This window comes from Balaenoptera physalus (genome assembly GCF_965194825.1).
Source record: "Balaenoptera physalus genome assembly, chromosome: 1".
Taxonomy (NCBI): Eukaryota; Metazoa; Chordata; class Mammalia; order Artiodactyla; family Balaenopteridae; genus Balaenoptera; species Balaenoptera physalus.
In genome coordinates, this window is record NC_138882.1 from 90,335,503 (window position 1) to 90,355,066 (window position 19,564).

General features: G+C 38.1%; 1 protein-coding gene across 30 annotated transcripts in view; it reads right to left on the bottom strand.

Moving 5' to 3' along the window:
- PDE4DIP (phosphodiesterase 4D interacting protein) overlaps window positions 1-19,564 on the bottom strand; it is a 216,511-nt gene that overhangs the window by 53,360 nt on the left and 143,587 nt on the right. For all 30 annotated transcript variants that reach the window (XR_014262377.1, XM_082457572.1, XM_082457562.1 and 27 more), the window contains 5 exons: window positions 17,623-17,714; window positions 12,981-13,097; window positions 12,450-12,587; window positions 11,115-11,227; window positions 9,853-9,980 (listed from right to left, as the gene is read on the bottom strand). Coding sequence is in view for 29 of the 30 variants with exons in the window: in XM_082457572.1 (XP_082313698.1) it covers window positions 9,853-9,980; window positions 11,115-11,227; window positions 12,450-12,587; window positions 12,981-13,097; window positions 17,623-17,714 (588 nt within the window). In the remaining variant the exon portion in view is untranslated. The remainder of the gene's footprint in view (window positions 1-9,852; window positions 9,981-11,114; window positions 11,228-12,449; window positions 12,588-12,980; window positions 13,098-17,622; window positions 17,715-19,564) is intronic.

Here is a 19,564-nt window from a genome sequence, read left to right on the forward strand (position 1 = left end):
AAAGCCAGAATTATTCCCCTCCAGCCACTGACTGTCTATGTAATAACTTTCCCTATTGTGACATGGGCCCAATGTGACAACTTTTTCCCACCATCGAGTGCTGAGAGGGTCCCCGATTTCCTTGGGGTTAGGGCAGCCCGGCTCCTCTCACATTTTTCCATTGCTGGGATCAGTCGTGAGTGGGCTGATAATCTTGCTGAGGAACCCTCCTCTAAGGGTCCTGTGTCCTACAGAAGCTCAGGGCTAGTCCAGCCCCGCGGCACAGAACGGTTCAGCTGTTTCCTAACCCCTTCCACTAACCTCCCCTCCTCCCACCTCCCTCAAACTCTTGTCCAATGCCAACATCCTGTGCCTGAAGGGTTTCCTGCACTGCTTTGTCCAAATGGAATTTAATCCATTCTTCCATTCCCCAAAGATGAACACAGTCACCCTGGGGCGCAAACATCTATGCCCTGCACTAAGGGACAAGTAGTTGCCATTCACAGTCCAGGTAAAGGTCTAGGGCAGTGCTGACCAATAGAACTTTCTGCGATTTTATGCCTCTGCTGTTGAATTCAGTAGGCACTAGTCACATGTGGCTACTGAGCACTTGAAATGTGGCTAGCATGACTGAGGAAATGATTTTTTAATTTAATTTAAATTAATTTAAATTTAATTCAAATAGCCACACATGGCTGGTGGCTACCATATCAGACAGCACAAATCTAGGGCATTTCTTCTTCTCCACGTCTGTTAAAATAAGACCATTCATCAAATTTGAGATTGAGACCTGTGGCCCACATTACTGATTTCTTCTGAAAGTGTAGGAATTCATAGTGGTAAATTCATTTGGAAACCAAAGAAAATCTACCGTGACACTCCCCGGGTCTTACAGAACCTGCCCGAGTTAGAGAACTTTGAGATCTAGTTCTGACCCTGGCCTCAGCAACCAACCTGTTAAAACTCCTCTTATGACCGCTGGGAAACCTGGGCCTCAAAGAGATTAGGTGGCTTGACCTAGGTTACGTAGCTAGTTCTGGGTAAGAGCTGTGCCGAGATGGCAAGTCTCTGGGCTTTCAGGCAGAGGCAACTCACTGTTCCCTCTGGTGACAAACCAGATCTTTGTCTCTTCCTCCAAGAGCAAAGAACCTGCTCCTGAGCTCAGACATCTGTGAATGAAAGGCTCTGCATGAATAATGAGCATTCACTACCCTCAACAGTTAAGGTGAACAGGGCCAGTTCACACTTACGTTCCATCTCTTGGCATCTGCAAGTTTATACCAGGGATTTGCGATGGCCCAGGCCAATCTCATTAAAGTCCTAACAGCTTAATCTTTTGACTTATTCCCTGATCTTTACTGTGAATGTTGTGTTAACTTTGGACTAAGGCATTACCCTATTCAATAAAGCCCTACTCACGAGGAGGCACCTTTACCATTCAGCATCTTTAGAGATCCTTGGCAGACTGTGTACAGTAGGGATTTCCAATACTTACTTTTTCAAACCAGGTCTAGAACCATCTTATTCAGAACACTGGTTGTGTAGAGGTGAATGGACACACTTCCTAAGCTGTGGCTGCTTTGGAAACTCACTGAACCCAGGATGCTAATTCACTTGAGGACATCCCTATCATATTATGCTCATCTTGGAAAATCTTTCCCTGTACAGCAATAGAGATCAGAACGTTTTTCTTTCCCTGCAAAGAAAATAAATTGTCCCACTCGGTGATAGATTAAGAAAACACACTTTTCACATTGTTTCCCTTCCGAGTGTTGGACTAGAGAACGATCCTGTGGTTGAAGGAAGTTCAGCTCTATGAGGTCAGGATCCTCACCCCCATACCACTCTGGGCCCACATCCCATGATGATTCCCGTACTAGGTTCCAGAAGTAAGGTAAGTGGGGATTACAAAGAGTGATTGTCACTGGCCTTGAAGGCTTTTGTCTAACCCTTTCTGCCCTCCACTTACCTTTGTCAACCTTTCTGATGCCACATCTCCATTTCTACATAATGTTCTCTCTTTAATTCACTCTGGGGCAGGATACCATGATTTTGACTTCATCAGGAGTTAAGCGGAGACAAAGCCAAAATGCCCATTTCATCCTGATATTCTACTACTAGGGGTTTTGTTTTCCTTATTCATTTTTTCATCTAGCTTAGTCTGCCATACTTCCTTCAGGGCAGCTTTAAGGGTTGCTCAGCCCTTTACCAATTTGAATTAGAATGCTAAAGCCTCTTTTGTGTGTGTTTGTTTGAGGGGTAAAGTTAAAAACAAAATTTATAGAAAACATTGGAATAAGTTATCCCACACAAGGTCCTATCTATAAGTTTATATTAGCCGTTCCTCTTTCTGTTTTTACCATTTCTGGTTTTTTTAAAATGACAATAAAGGACTTCTCTTTTGTGGAGGATACCCTTTTCTATGCTTTCACAAAGCAACAAAACACTGTCTTCAGAACTAAGTTGGAATAGTACTTTAAATTTCTAATTTAAAGATACTATATATTGATGAAGTGAGTGCTTATGTTTGATAAATAAATAAAATGGTCCGCCACCTTTAGAATTTCTGAAAGCTAAGAATCTCTTCATTCAAATTTAACTTGCGTCTCCAGGTTTTATCTCCAGGATTAAGTTTTACATGTTAGACTGGAAATTTTATTAAAACCTTTTATTTGAGGCTTCGATGGTAGTTTCTCAAGTTGTGGTTCTTCCAAGTTTCTAGGCTCTGAACCACACATAATGGAGGTGGTACCAAAACTTTCCTTTCTTAGATTTAGAAAATTATTTTCTACCAACTACTTGACTCTATAAAGTATATAGAAATAAACTTCTATAATACTATAAAATCCTTGGGCAAAAATTTAAGTGGTATGTAAAAATAAGGTCTTTTTTTTTCATCATTGAGGTAAAAATTCATACTTCTGTGCTTTTTAAATTGAGGATGGCATAATTATTGAGAACATGGACTCTGGAGCCAGATTGTCTAGGTTAGATTTCTGCTTCCGTCATTAGATACGTGACTTTAGACAAATCACCACCTTTCTGTAACTCAGTTCCATTACTTATTAATTAGGGTTAATAGTAATATCCACTCCATACACCTGTCAACTTTCAAGGGTTTGGTGCTTCTGAAGAGCTTAGAATAGTGGTTGGCATACACTGTGTACTCAGTATATTGCCTTATTATTATTATTGTTTTAAATTATTGTTGGTAAACTGGTCTATGGGCTGAAAAGTGAGGGTAGAAAAAGACCGTAGAACCTAAAAATACTCAGCAGAAGAAAATTCTATACCTAATGTTTTTACTGGATGATCTTGATTGAGTCTATCTGTACTTCTTCACTGCTGAATATGTTTCCCCAACAGGAGGTTTGAAGTAACACTGTTATGTTCTCCCTACTTTGCAGGACAGTTGAAAAAACACAGATCTATCAGTAGATTAAGATGAATGCTTTTGAATAGGTTTTACAAATAGGATTCATCATCATTAAATAATAACTGCCTTAAAACTCCATCGTGCACAAATAAGCCTTGAGGGAAAGTCATGAAGTGTTATTTTAATTCTTCAGTAATGAGTCCCAACTGGGCTGCAACAAGACCATATTCTCCAAATTCTACTCTACCATCATTATTGTTTCCTTTTCAAGCCATTTATACGCAACCAACAGAAAAGGAGTAATATTTTCCCATAAAGTTGCTCAGAACATAGGAGTCTTATTTGACTAATTTTGAAAGGGGATTCCAAGAGCTAAACTTTACAGCACGAACAAGTTTGCAGTGACAAGCGCCCGGCTGTTTTTCCCTCAGTGCCAGGCTCTTATGTCCTCTGGGCTCACCTCACTTTCACTCCTAGGCACTCTGCCATGTGCTCATTACAAGAACTCTCACCTGTTCACGTCATGAACCAACTATTGATGACTTAAATATTATGATGCTACATGAGAGGATCAAAGAAAAAAGGTCTCCTATCAAACTGCAGTATTACCTGCATCCATTCCCTTCTGGACCATAAGAAAACTTTAAGATTTCATATAATCTTCCATAAGCTTCTGCCAAGAAATAAAATTCTTTAACTACACAGATTCTGATATTGGAAATGAAGTAGCTAGAAATCTGTTGTCTGCAGTCAAGCCCCTTCATGGTATATCTTTGTCTTTAAATTGTAACATCTCTTAGGTACCCTTCCAGCTTACAAGCTTACAATTCAGAAGGCAACTGTTTTCAGTGACTTAAAAGTCTGTAATGTCAAGGAATTCTTCCTGCTTATGATCTCTTTTTTCCTCAAAGAACACAAGAAGCAGGCCTTTCCAGGAACATACACAGGGACAGCACCACCCACCAAAACAATGGACTCCTCAAATTTTCATCCCACTTTCTACTACTCTCCTTCAGCAAGGAGAGCAAGAAATGTTTTTTTTAAGGTAAAGTAGTCCATTTCACACTTCTGGGGGAAGTATAATGCTGTTTCTTTAGTCTCACTTCCTTGAGAGTAGAAAAATTCAGGTTTCTTCCCCTTCCTTTCTTTAGTTAAATTTCCTGAGCCTTATTTGACTTGGAATTTTAGTACAATAATCAATAGACTGATTCTCCTATAAGGGAAAAAAAAAGATATGAGCTTTCTCTACTTTTCTCATAAATCTTTTAAGAATGAAACCAAATAGTTAGTTTGGCCTTTGATACTTTTATTGGATCAGTGACAGTTTTCTGTGTCTCAACTAAAGTAGCTGAAATTCTAACACTTATATATAAAAAAGTACATGCTCCATTTCAGCACAAATGTTAACACAATTTAACACAACACAGTGCCATGAAGAAATGAAAATTTACAGCTTGTTTTGGTGGGGAAATAGTCCTAGAAATAATCTAGCACCACGTTACTGGATTATTTAACACGTCACTTCCTTCTTCATTTAAATTGTTATGAATCACTCTAATTTTTCTCAACAGCCCTAAGACCAAAACTTTAAGTGATAAAAGTAAACCTGCTTTTATTATCAAACTGATAGTACTTCATGGAAACAGACAGAAATTCATGGTTTATAAAACATACTTGTATATACACATGCCTCTAAAGTTCACAGATCGAGAGACAGGCTGGTATTTCAGAGCAGTGATTTTGATAATTGCAAAAGGAAGCACTGTATACTCATGTTATATACCAAAAACAAACCTACATGCATTTCCTAGACAATCATGAGTTCTCAAAGGGAACAAGGAAGTCCATTTGGTTCATGTACTTAATTAACAACACTACTCTTCATATTACTTTAGATCAAACATTTTCTGATATTGATGAACTACCTATTTTATCCTTCCAGCTTTAGCAAGAAGAAAACAGTATGATAAAGATTTTTATTTCTGGAATTTGACTTTAAACAACAAAAAGGGAAAGTAATGCAAAAAGAATTAGTATGTCACTTTATAAGTTTAATTATTCTTATTTGAAATCTGATAAAATTAGTATTGTCAGCTCTACAGTTTTATGTGTCCCTTCCACTTCCCATCCTTTGTTGGAAGCAAATTATAAATTTGCTTTATTTGGGAAATTTCTTTGGGAAATTCATCCTGGCTCAGTGATTACATAGAAAGAAGTTGAGAACTTACCTTCTGTCAATACTCAAACTACTTAAAAGCAACATGGTAGTCTTTCAATCATAATAAAAAAAGGCTTAAAAAAGTTATTGCTCGAAAAGTCTAGTGGGAGGGTGGCTTAAATCCATAGTCCAAAAAGCATTAAGATGCAGAAAGTATTACCCCACAGAAATCACTCTGATGTACTGTCCCACTGACTCATTCCTTCTGTTTTTTATTTGGGTTGCCTTATATGTGCTCCATATTCCCAGCTATTCTTTCTACAGTACAAATGGTGCTATACTACCAAAGGGAGAAGAAAAGCTCTCTGAGCTCTACCCCAAAGAGAAATGAGAAAATACTCTATATGATTGTATCTCACAGGATGTTAGTATCTGAAAAAGAAAGCTAACTTCATTTATCCCACCTCTAGTGCCATTTCTATAAGGCAGGATGGAAAATGGACTTTAAAAGTGTGTGGGTCACTGTATTCCTTCCCGACTCCCTAGCAAGTTTGTCATATATCCCTGCACACTGCCTGCAGGCCTCTAGAATTACTACTGAGACCCTAGTTGAAGAGGCAACTTGAGTTTTTCAGGGACATTAAGAGTCTGTGACTTTTTCAAATAAAAAGACCAAGAAACCAGAAAACAGTAACTTTATCCTAACAACAGGAACTAGAGTTTTCCAATACTAGCTCAAGGAAAGCAAAGGTATTAAATTATAGTTTCCTCTAGGGCTTACAGTCCAAAGGGAAGTGACTTTAGGTAGGTCAGTCAACCTTTATTCCTCAATGAAAGGAGAAATTTTGGGTGTGATCTGATCTATTCTTTCTTTCCCTAATCAGAAGACTCTAGATCCAACTAGGAGACTGAAGCAGAGAGAACTGAAATCAATTTTTTTGCACTGTTTTGAAGCTATGAACCAAACCTCTCAACCAGATACTGAATTAGAAGCATAAGTAAGCATAAAAGTGATAGGTCTTTTATATATATCTGCCATTTATGTATAAACTGTGCAAGTAGAATAAATGAAAGAACCTCCTAAGGACACTCGTGGCTTGGATCTAATATCCTATCCAGGTCAAGATTTTCTTGATCTTTAACAGATCTCTCACTATACATAATGACAAGGACAAATCTTTTAAAAATATGAAGGAGGAAGTGGAGGAACCAAAAATATTGCTACCATCCACAACTGAATGTAGAGAGGTGGGTGTGGGAGAGGGTTGGGTCGGGGGGGATAAGGATAGAAGTACACCCCATCAAAGTAAAAGGTTGACAATGTTAAAATAGTCCCATCAGGCCTTTTCAGAAAAAGTTGTAACTTGGCTAAATAGCTAAAAAGAGAACACCAGAAAAATGTCGACTTATACTAGGCACTAACAATCACCAGACTTCAATGATATAGTTTAAACCTGTAATAGAAAAGAGTTTACGGGAAATATCTGTCAAAAGGACTCCATTTCACTCATTAAATAAATCTTCTTGGAGGTCCTTTTCAACTCTCTAGCTCTAAAAACTATAGACTTCAACTACCCTGACCTCTTACAACCATTACAACCAAAAAGGAAATGTGAGAAAGACCAAATCTATCAATATGCATTTTTCTCAATTTAAGTTCTATGCTTCCAATTAAGCATAGCCTGAGTGAGAATTTCATTTCATTTTCTTTCACACTTTTTATTCAAGCAGAAGGTTCTATAAGCACACAATGCTTTATCTAAAATTATTGTAAGGTTGAAAAATGCCTGGCAAAAGTAGAATAATTCAGTAAGAGAAAATGTCTGTGGCCCTGAAGAGAGAATGGAATCATATTATAGCATGCTAAATATGATTATATGAATGATGTGGCCAAAGCATCATCTATCTGTGGGATACAGAACAAAATGCATTAGAATCATGTTCTCTAATAAGATGCCAAATTACCACACAAAATTGTTAGACCAGCAAGCTCTCCCCAGTTAGCGCTGTTTGCAAGTCTCATTCCAGCTATACAGACCAGAAAGTCAGTACCAGATTTTAGTCACATCTACGTTATCAAGACCAAACTTTTAATTTCTCTTGTGCCACTAAATCACCTAATTTTCTAAAATGTTTCCCAAGGACCAATATCAAAGGTAAGTAGCTATAGCACAAGTTACTCTATCTTTTCAAGATCCAAATCAGGACTAGAATTCACTTACTTTCTCCCCCAATCTACGTATGTTGTTCATTGTTCAGTAGGAAGTTGAGTTTCTCATTATTCACACCACTACCTTAATATTTCTAACACTGAGCAACTGCTCAAGATAACAAGGGAAATTCCTATTCTCGTTGGAGAATGACAGAAACAGAAGTAGTAGTTTACATAAATTACTGTAATCACTATGAGCCATTAGAACCTAAATATCACCCATGGTTGAATCTTAATAGGAAACTTAGAAAGTGTCATTGGTCTATTAGTAAAAATAAGGAAAGGCATTTCTTAAATGCCTTGTAATCATATGACAGGCTAGTCTTTGGTGGGGTGATATTTCTACAGCTCGATTACCCTCCTCTTTACTTCTACAACGTTACAGAGCTTTGTGCAGGAAAGGGCCACTAAACATTGGAAGACTAAGAAAAAATGGATGATTCTGCTTATACTTCCAATCTCCTTTCTTAAATGATCCCTGTACCACCCAAAGCCTATTAAAACTGAAAAGCTTTCCATTAAGAGGAAAGCTTATGGCTACCAATCTTTTACAAACTATCCCTATTTAATCAGAGAATTCCATGGTGTTTCTCCAGTAGAATATTTTCTTCCCTGTCCATTTTAGAGTGACAGATGCTCTATCTGTTACAGGCGTGGCTAAGGTTACAGAAACTTGACAGAAGTTATAAGGTAAGCAAGCCAAGTCAACACATGAATGTGAAAGAAATAAAAGTGTCATGTAAAAAATGGAGGGCAAAAAGAAAAACCACTGTGCCCCACCTAGTTTAGAAAGGGTACTCAGTCACATTTATGGGGCTAAAGAGCCTCAATCCCTATTCACCAAATTCCATGTTTAAAAACTGAAACCTCAGCTTCTAATCTAGGAAATTAATTCCAGCAGAAATAACAAACCTCATGGGTTAGCAAGGCTCCAAAGTAACCTTGGTTACTTTTTATACTCTTGACATTTAAGATACCAGAAGTATAATCTCAAGGGCCCCCTTCCTTACATCTGTCATGTTGAAATAAGAAAGCATTGAGACGATGACCAAAACCTAGAAAGATCTGCGACATTTCTTTCTAAACTATTCAAACACATCAAAGCCAGAAGCCTATTACTTATTGTAATATGGAGAAATGCAAAAGCACTAAAAAGTAAAAAATACAGGACTCCATCTAGTGCCATTACCAAATTAAAAATATGCAAGAAATATTCTCTTCTAGTCATAATGAGTTATTTGGTGAAATACTGAATTTAAAGGAGGACATTACATTTGAAATTATCTTTTTATATAGAGAATTCTGACTCCGGAAGACCTGGGAGCTTTCTTAAATTTGTGTTCTGACTAGATACAATATCCTTAGTTTAAAGAAAAAAAATTTAATGGAATTTAATCTGCACCTAATCTAATTTCACTGTCATTCAATAATCAACTCTGAAACAATATTAGAGGTAAAGGTTTACTATAAACACTTTAACAGTCTTTGCCTCTGCTCTTTAACTTGGCCTTCCGAATACTTTCAGTCTATTATTGCAAAACTTGGCTTTGGTTACCTTCTGATAAGGATTATACCACTTTTGCAAAGTCATTCTTATAGACTCTCAATCTCTTATCTCTCTCTTATCTTGAAACTTTTACTTGATTAAAAAATTGCTCTCACTCAAAGAGCAGGAGTTGACTGAATGGCAAAAATAATACACACGCATGCATTTATGACATGATGTGGAACATAGGAAATGGATTGTGAAAGTGGGGGAGGAATAAACTTTATTGGCCTGTAGAAGGGATGAGCGAAAAGAAGGAAGGGCTGGGGAAAAGAATGAAAACAGGTGGGAAAACTAAAATGGAATGATTTATAGCACGCAAATATACTTTGTAACCTCCACCATTCAACTTAGAGACAGCTATGTACAGTGAAATACAGGTAGACTAAAGTGAGTTTCACTTTGTAGTTGATGCTACTTGTACCAGTTCTATCATTAGTAAGTCACTGTTTAATTCTGCCAAAGTCAGACAAGGCTCTCTGGTTAGTGCAAACAAGGGTCTCCATCCCGGGCTGCAGTCTGACCCGCCAGTGCTCAGAAGGCATGCTCGTGACGAACTCGCACACTTTCCAGTTCCCCACCTCCAATGGCGGCCAGGGTCTCCAGCCTGCTTAAGCGCTCCAGGCTTCTTCCAAGAACTTCTTCTAGCCGACTGCGTATCACCTGGGCCCCTTCTAGTTCCACCTGCAGAGTTCGGTCTCTCTCAGAGCTGATTAAACATGCCATACATGGAAGGAAAATGGATTAGCCATCAATGTAATGAGTCAACAGATGCTTCCAAAGAGCCATCAGTGTCACTCTGAGCCATGAGACTCCTGGAGTAATTGTTCTCTAGGACACAGTAAATGAATGTGGTCTTTGTTGTGGCCCTTGTGTTCAATGCTGGTAGATTAGCAAGGCCTACTTTCTGTAAAGTTTGTCCCTTTATCCTAGATTCTGGGCCAATTTGACATAAAATTATAGTTCCTAATATTTATCTCACACCCCTATAGCCCACTAAGAGAAATTTCATTTTTTAACTAAAAACATTAGTTTCTGAAAAGGCAAAACCCAGGAAAAACTAAATGCAAACTGAATCGATATTGAGCCAAGTAGGGTCTCTACTGAAGATATTTGTTTTCTCATTTGTTACCGAAAATTGACAGTGCTCTGAAAAGGAATCCAGTTCACAAAGATGCAGAGATTCTTTATAAAGTAACACAAGTGGTCCTATTTTACCTTTCCTCTGCCTTCATTTTCTTGAAGGAGAAAGAAAAAAAAATTTTTTAACTCAAAAATAAATTAGAAAAAATTGAATAGTAAAAGAATAAAAATTAGGAAAGAGAGAAAGGGGATAGGAGGGAAGGCAAAATAGGAAAAAAAATTAAGGGAATATAAAATGAACCAGAAGGATATAATATACATGACCAAAAATCAAGAGGTACAGGAAAATAGATTCATCATGATGGCTATGAGTAATCCTGGGGTAATATTAGCCATAACAACAATTATATTTTCTTCAGTTATATTCAATGAGTGTCAGTGCCCTTTATAGTCTTATAATGAAGCAGGCTTTAATAGGACATGGATTAGAGAGAGGAAAGAAACATACAATGAGTGCTTACTATATGCAAGCATTATTTCAGACACCTGACACGTCTCCTCATTTGATCTTTGCAATAGCTACATGACATGGATGCTATTCCTGACTTAAGATTTAGACACTGAGGCTCAGAGCAATCCCTACAACTAGTGACAAGTCGGGTAGTCCCAGTTATGATTTTCTTTTTCTCCCTCCTTGTATACTGTAAGCATCTGCACTTAATGAGGAATAAAAGGAAAAACAGTGCAGTCACTCTCTTACCTCTCTGGATGGGCATGGAACTTCACCAGACTGCTATAGAGCTGTCTCTCTGCTTGTAAGGCCTCATTGAGCCGACTCCGTTCATCTACCAGTCCTTCTAACATCAGCAGCAACTGAGGGAAAAAGAATAGAAGCAACATGCAAATAGAGACATGAAGCCACAGTTAATCCTGAGAAAGAGACCAAAAGAATGTATTAGCATGAACTATGACTCAAAAAGCTCACTATCTCATTACTGACTTAACCTTTCTATATATAGTATGTTACAGTTTTCAAGTCAATGCCGTATTATCTATTTTTATCTTTAAAACTCTATCAGGGGCTTCCCTGGTGGGTGCAGTGGTTAAGAATCCACCTGCTAATGGAGGGGACATGGGTTCAAGCCCTGATCCAGGAAGATCCCACATGCCATGGAGCAACTAAGCCCGTGCACCACAACTACTGAGCCTGCGCTCTAGAACCTGCGGGCCACAACTACTGAGCCCATGCACCACAACTACTGAAGCCTGCGCACGTAGAGCCCGTGCTCCGCAACAAGAGAAACCACCACAATGAGAAGCCTGCGCATCACAACAAAGAGTAGCCCCCGCTCGCCACAACTAGAGAAAGCCCGTGCGCAGCAACGAAAACCCAATGCAGCCAAAAATAAATAAAATAAATTAATTTAAAAAAAAAACCTCTATCAGGCAGAATTCAAATATGGGAGCAAGAAGAAGAAAGAGGAGAGTGAAGTCAGAAGGACAGGAAAGAGGCCAAGAAGAAGGAGTGGGAGAGAAAGCAAGGAAGGGCAAGAGGGAAACATACAATAGGACTTACCAGTACTCTTCATTCATTCAATAAACATTTATGGGGCAAATTCTATGTGCCAGACTCTGTTCTAAGGATAAGCTTACTATCTAGTGGGGGGAAAAGACATTCATGAGTCACAGACACATGTCATTGTGAGCTACGGTAAGTGCTATAAAGAAGATGAGCTATGATAGTGCATAACCGCAGCGATCTATTTAAGTGAACTGGTAGAGTTAAAAGCTAGCTTGGAATGACATGAGTAGTTAGTGAGAGAGATGATAGTGGAGACAGAGAGGAGTACAGGCAAACAAGTCATTTTAAGAAGCTTGGCATTAAAGAGAGGTCACATACGGGACAGCAGTTACAAAGGAACTACACGTGTGAGAAAAGAGCATCTGTGGCTGCTACTGACCAAGGCAGGGAACTTTAGAGCACAGATTTTCTAGGAAATTCCATCAGCAGACACCTTCATAAGTAATTGAGATTGATGGCTTGTTCATTGTTTATCTCACAGTAAAAAATAAGGTTTGTAATTCAATAACTTACTTGTTGTCTTCGGTTTCCAGAAGTTTCCTGACCCTGTGATTCTACTGAAGCAACTTTTTCCCGAAGAAGTAAGACTTCTTGGGTCAGGCGTTCCATAGCTGGTATGTCTTCAGGATCAACCAGCTGCATTTGCAGGTCCTAAAAGTCAAAAACAAGTATAGTAATAAAAATATTGGGTTGCCCCAAAAGTTTGGGTTTTTCCATAAGATCTTATGGAAAAACCCAAACGAACTTTTTGGCCAACCCAATAAGTAATAAAAACGCTATTCAGCACAGGAACAAAGTAACAAATCTCTTGAAATAGTCTGCTATACTTTAAGTGGGATATTAATAAGCCGTATGACAGTAACAATAGCTTCTTTATGAAATCTTAGCAAATCTGACATAAACCAGAGAGAATACGGCAATATCAAGAGTCTCAAACTAACAATGCATAAGAAGACTCAATGTATCCAAGTGTTGTCTGAAGGTGCCCTACAGGTATTCTGAGCTGTAATCATTTCCAATAGTCTTTAAAAAGCTTTGAAAGACCTTTATGAGGTCTTCTTTAATCTGTATTGTCCTGCTCAGGGACTCCATATCAGCAGCCTGCACCTGCAGCTCTTCCTCTTGCACAGCCATCATGGACTGGAGGGCAGAGAGTTCCATCTGTGGAGAAAGAAATCCTGAAGTCAGTGGGTAGAGGAAACAATACGTGGCACAATTATATTTTAACACTGAAGCAAATGCTTTTCCATATCTTATCACTATCAGCCAGTAGTACAAATAGAAACTAGAACATGAATAGTGCACTACTGGATCAGATCAATAAACTGCACTGTGCAGTACGAAAGGGTGTTTCATGGGAAGTTGTAATGTGGTTTTAATGATGTCCTCCATATTTGTTAGCACTACAAAACATACCAAATTTGTTTAATTAATGAGTTTATTATACTTCTTTAAAAAATGGGTTACCATTAGCAGATGCAAGAATAGATGTTTTGGGCTTCCCTGGTGGCGCAGTGGTTGAGAGTCTGCCTGCCAATGCAGGGGACACGGGTTCGGGCCCTGGTCTGGGAGGATACCACATGCCGCGGAGCAACTGGGCCCGTGAGCCACAATTACTGAGCCTGCGCGTCTGGAGCCTGTGCTCCGCAACAAGAGAGGCCGCGATAGTGAGAGGCCCGCGCACCGCGATGAAGAGTGGCCCCCACTTGCCGCAACTAGAGAAAGCCCTCGCACAGAAACGAAGACCCAACACAGCCATAAATAAAAATAAATAAATAAATAATTAAAAAAAAAAAAAAAAGAATAGATGTTTTTCTTTACCTAAGTGTTTCAGCTAAAAGATTAAAAAAAGACAGAATATCTCCATTTTTGCAAGCCTTAATGAATTAATAGAGGCATCGATCATCAATATCACAAGAGATCACCAAACATTACACACCTCCTGATGGAAGAACACACCACCACCTATGAAGAAGTCCTACCAAAAGTTAACACTGTAGGCCCTAAACGTTCAATGTTGTATCTTTCGTCTCTCCTCACCAGAAAATGACAGCCAAATATTCGATTATGATAATTTCCACAGCTGGGAACATTTACTAGGTGCTTATTACTGTGTTCCAGGCCTTATAAAAAATACTTTGTATATATTTAATCCTTTTAACAAACCTAATGACTTGGCTTCTGCCCACTTTTTCAACCTCAATATGAACCATTTTCTACCTCATTCATGATTTTCTAGGCACACTGGACTTTTCCTGTTCTAGGAATACCAGACTTTCTCTTGACTCAGAGCCTTTGCACCTACTATTCTCTCTGCTTGAAATATCTTCCCCAGTTGCCTCCTTCTCATCCTCGAGTCCCAGCTTACAAGGCATCTGCTCAGAGAAGCATTCTCTAGCCACTCTATCTCAAATGGTCCCATACATGTTCCTTTCTATTATTTCCCTCATATCGCTTATGACAATCTGTAATTATATTATTTGTTGTCTGAATCTCCCCAGGAAGAATTAATTACATAGGGTCAGGGACTTTGTTGATTTTGTTCCCTATTCATCCCCACCACTTGCCCTGGCTTAGAGAAGGTACCCATATAGCTGATGAATGAAAGAATGAGTGAATGCTCCCAACAACCCTACAGGATAACTACTCTTCTACTCCTCAATTTACAGATGAGGTGACTGAGGCTGAGAGAAATTAAGGAACTTGTTCAAAATCAGAGCCAGTAAGTGGTAGATCCAGAATGTAAACTCAAGGAAGTAGACTCAGAGCCACCAGGCTATGTCTTATATGCTTAATGGTAATGGCAAGTTATTTGTAAGTAAACATTTTAAGGAAATATTTTGAGATAATTTTTTAAAAGTAGTGTGACAAGTGAAGATGGATGACACATAGCTAGTTTAAGGTGTAATCAAGCTTCCTAAAGGAAGCCGCACCTTTTTCCTTAAGTAATATAAAACGTAAGTTATAAGCAATAAAAATTTTACTTGTGTATCTTTTTTTTTTTTAAATAAATTTACTTATTTATTTTATTTTTGGCTGTGTTGGGTCTTCATTGTTGCGCGCGGGCTTTCTCTAGTTGTGGCGAGCGGGGGCTACTCTTCGCTAAGGTGCGCAGACTTCTCATTGTGGTGGTTTCTCTTGTTGCGGGGCATGGGCTCTAGGTGCATGGGCTTCAGTAGTTGTGGCATGAGGGCTCAGTAGTTGGGCTCGCGGGCTCTAGAGCGCAGGCTCAGTAGTTGTGGCGCACGGGCTTAGTTGCTCCGCGGCATGTGGGATCTTCCTGGACCAGGGCTCGAACCTGTATCCCCTGCATTGGCAGATGGATTCTTAACCACTACGCCACCAGGAAAGTCCTACTTGTGTATCTTCTAACTCCATCAATGCTTATAGAATCACTGTGTGGCCTTATGATGGTTTATAACTATACAAAGGTATTTGATGATTCTGGGCTACTGTGGCATATTAGGAGGAAATGCTTCTCCTCATATGTCCTTCCTTGTTGAAGGAGCTCAGTTACTGTAACTCCTGACCTCTCTCCACCCCTTTACTCACTCAACCCTAGGCAGGCCAAAGGGACTTAACAGTAGACAGGGGAAGAATAAACCAAGCAAGCTTGACTTAGTTCCACCTTTCCTCTTCTTGGGAGACAGCTGCCTGTAGGAAGCCACTGCTTCTCCAAAGGCAAGCTCTTCCCCACCATGCAGAATGGTCTGCTGAGGCCCAGCGTTGCCTGTCTGGGCAGATAAGTCTACCTAATTCTGGGGGTTGGCCAGCAGGCCCACTTAGTTCTTGCATTAAATTCTCTATGTAAGACTTTATCAGTAATACAGTTGATAAAGTACCAAACTATCTGCCACTATTTTGTTTCATTTCTCATTTTGTTCAGATTTCGGGTATGGAAAAAGGGGTGCTCTTGATTAGGCCCTCGTCAGAGACCTCTGCTATTTTATATCGAGGTAGTTGCACCATTGAAGAAACATGAGAACATGAAGAAAAAACATTATTGCAGCATGCTAAAGGTCTGCAGTCAGATAGACATGGGTCTTAAATCTTGGCATAATCTCCTGAACAAGGCAATTTAAACTGAGTTTCAGATTCTTCAATTGTAAAATGGGAATAATATCTACTTTTCAGGGTTATGTGAGAATAGGGAAAATGTATTAAAGTGTGTGGCACACAGCAGGCAATCAGTGAATGATAACTATTATTACCACCACTACTATTATCTCAAGGGAGTAGGGGGAATGTTGAAAAATCTGGGAAAATCTATATGGCTTTGGTAAATACCTAATATGAGAGGAAATGTGATAATGAAAATACATAGCATTGAATTGAGAAGTGGTAGTTGATTAAGAACATACAGACGTAAGCAATAGAGCTAAATATAACTCACTCAAAATACCCATCTTTTTCTTTTAAATATTTTTCTTCAAAATATTTATTTATAGTCATTATAATTTTATGATCCTGAAAACAGGACAAAACCAAAAGTAACATTACTCTTAACTGAATATATGTGAGATAAATAGGAACAGCATGTGGCAACTAAATTATCTGACACGATAATGGCTAGGGCAGAACCAAAAAAAAGGAGGGGAACTAGGGGATTTTTTAAACTAGTATTTTTAAAATGCCACACAATTTCATATCCTCAAAACTTGAGTCATATAACTCTGTAAGGAGAAATATGGTAATGAAAAGAGAAATTAGAGGTACAATAAGATAATTTCATCACAAATATGAATGCAGGTTTTATATTATAGATGTAACTATGACAAAGAGGTAGAACAAAACTGAGGAGCTATGCAGACTAGCCAGCTAAACTTAATTTAGGAACCCATGACACTGACCGATCTTCTAAACTAGAGGCCATAGTAACATAAAGGCTTTCAGTTTTAGTCTATAACTCTATACTGTGGCCCTAATGCTTCTCCTACATCATAGTACAAACAACTAGCTATATAGGGAAGAAGAAGTGGAAGGGATTCTGTAAGGCTGAGAGGCCTCTTCTAAGAAAATTGATGAAACCTCTATCGCTAGAAATAGAGCATATGAATGGGAAAAATTATCTGCTCCAGGAAATGACTTCTTAGGAAGTGTTCTGAGTCACAAAAGACTTGAGTTTAAATCTTAGCTTTAGCATTTTATAGCCATATAACTCTTCCCCACCTCCACGTTTTAAAACAGTGTTTCAGCTTCGTCATCTATAAAATAGGGCCAATATGACTTACTTAGCAGAGCTGTAAGTAATAGTGCTAATTTAAGTATCCAGTACAGTGCACTGCATATAGCAAGTACTCAATAAACGTGGGTCCTTCTCAAATTTCTCTTGTTCCATGTTTCTAAAACTAATTTCATGGATCTAATGTAATAATTCTAAGCAGCAATTATATAGCACTTCATTTTTTCACAAGTCCTTTGTAATTATTTTATTCCGGTTAGCAATGGGCAGAGAAAGCTGTGTTTTTTCAGCACTTAAAAAGTTTTAATGATCCCCATTATAAATAACAAGAGCACCTTGGTGAGAAATGTGTACATAAAGGGATTTCTATTTTTCTCCAGAAAGAAAAAAGGCTCAACTTGCATTTGGACCCAGATATTATACTTGGAGAATTTTACTCTTTTAAATATGAAGTATTTTGAAAAAAACAGGAATTAAGAAATTAGGCTTAACAAGAAAACTCACCCGACTTTCTCTTTCTTTTTTAGCCATGAGCTCAAGTTCCTCTTTGGCATTACTCAGTTCTTTTTCCAGCCCTACAACAGTATCCAAGTCTCCTAAAAATGAATACATAATGCTAGTTATAATCAGTATCAACATAATGTGATCTTTGCTGCCTTGTTTCTAAGGAATTTAAGATACAACCCAACAACAACAAATCACATATGCACAGGTTGTTCTTTGCAGCGTTATTTGTAATAGCAAAATACTGCAATCAACCTACAAGCCTACAAAAGAATGAATAAAGCATAGTATATCCACACAGTGAAGTACTATATTTAGCCATAAAAAAGAATGAGGAATATCTTTATGAACTGATAAGGAGTGATATCCAAGATATTAAGTACAACAAGCTGGGCACAGAAGAATACATCTAGTGAAGTATGTTTTGTATTAGGAAAAGGGGAAATAAGAACATACACATACACATCACATATACACATGGGATTAATCTGCGTATTTTTGCAAAAAGGAACACAGGAAGGATACCTCAGAAATGAAACTGGTTGTCTTCAGGGGATGAGTAAAAATAGGAGAGAAAGGACAGGGAAGTAGATGGGACTTCTGAGTACACTTTTCTATATTTTTGAGCTTTGAACCACGTTAATATTTTATTATTAACGTGTAAAGTTAGTTCCACAATGAGGAAGCAAAAGCCAAACATTGAATACTAACATAAATGAATGAAACTAAATAGCAAATTGATAAGATAACCACCCAGAAGATAATAAAAAAAATTAATCCAAATAATTTTTGAACTCAGTATTCTAACTCTACACCTTTGGTGGGAAATATTCTAAGGATAAAAAGAATTATAAAGAAAATTTAAACATTATTTAATAGATTTACTGTTGATAGTGGTATTCATGTAGCCATTCTGAAACTATTTTTGTGTACTGTGCAAATGTATAAATATAGTGATGTTACAGGTAACCAGGTTTCTCAATGTTGGGAGATGGCAGATACAAATACGAAATAACGGAAAGAAAGAACTTGTATTGTTTAACTGGAATTAGAGGAATCAGTATCAAATGGAGATATATATGTGTGTGTGTGTGTATATATACACACACACACACACATGCTCACACATATACATATAAACATTCTTAGCTCTGTTCACTTAAAAGGGTCTAGAAGCAAATGACATACCTGTAGCTATGAACATATCTTATGTCCAGATATTAGTATATAAATGCCATTACCCACTAAAAGGAACCAGAGAGCTCCTTGAAGTAATGGATAATTTCAGGGCGGAGGTAGGCAAAGTAAAAGAAAATCACAGAACATCTTATTGTGCCAGAAAGTATGGAAGAGCTCAAAAACAGATGGGGAAATACTGAAAGGACAGAGGAACAGCTTGAAGGGGCTCCAGTTGGCCAAATCCAGGATAATTTGGTTATCAAATGGAATAATGACAGAAATGGATAATAAAATGATCTTTTTAAAAAAAAGAACCCATTACTCCATACTGATATAAACAAACGGAGTAGGAAGAATAGGGAAAGGGCATCTCTTCTTTATAAAAGAATACACACTACTAAACAAAGAAGGAATTTCAGAAATAGAAAATCTCTTTTTTAAACTACCAAATAGTGAGTTCAAACAAGCTCAAAGGATGCTAAAACCACTGGGTGAATGACTGTGGGAAAGCAGAACTATCAACATCTCAAGGCATTTGCTGGCAGATCACTTATTAATTACAAAGGGGAAAATGAGCCTTTAGAGTGGAGACATCTGGCAGATACAACCTTAACCAAACAACTAAACTTAATATCACCGAGCATAACACAAACTGATACCATGTGCTCCTGATGTGATGCACTGAGAAAGACATCATCCACGTAGTATTCTTGCCAAAGATGTTTAACTTGAATCTAACCATGAGGAAACAATCAGAGCCAAA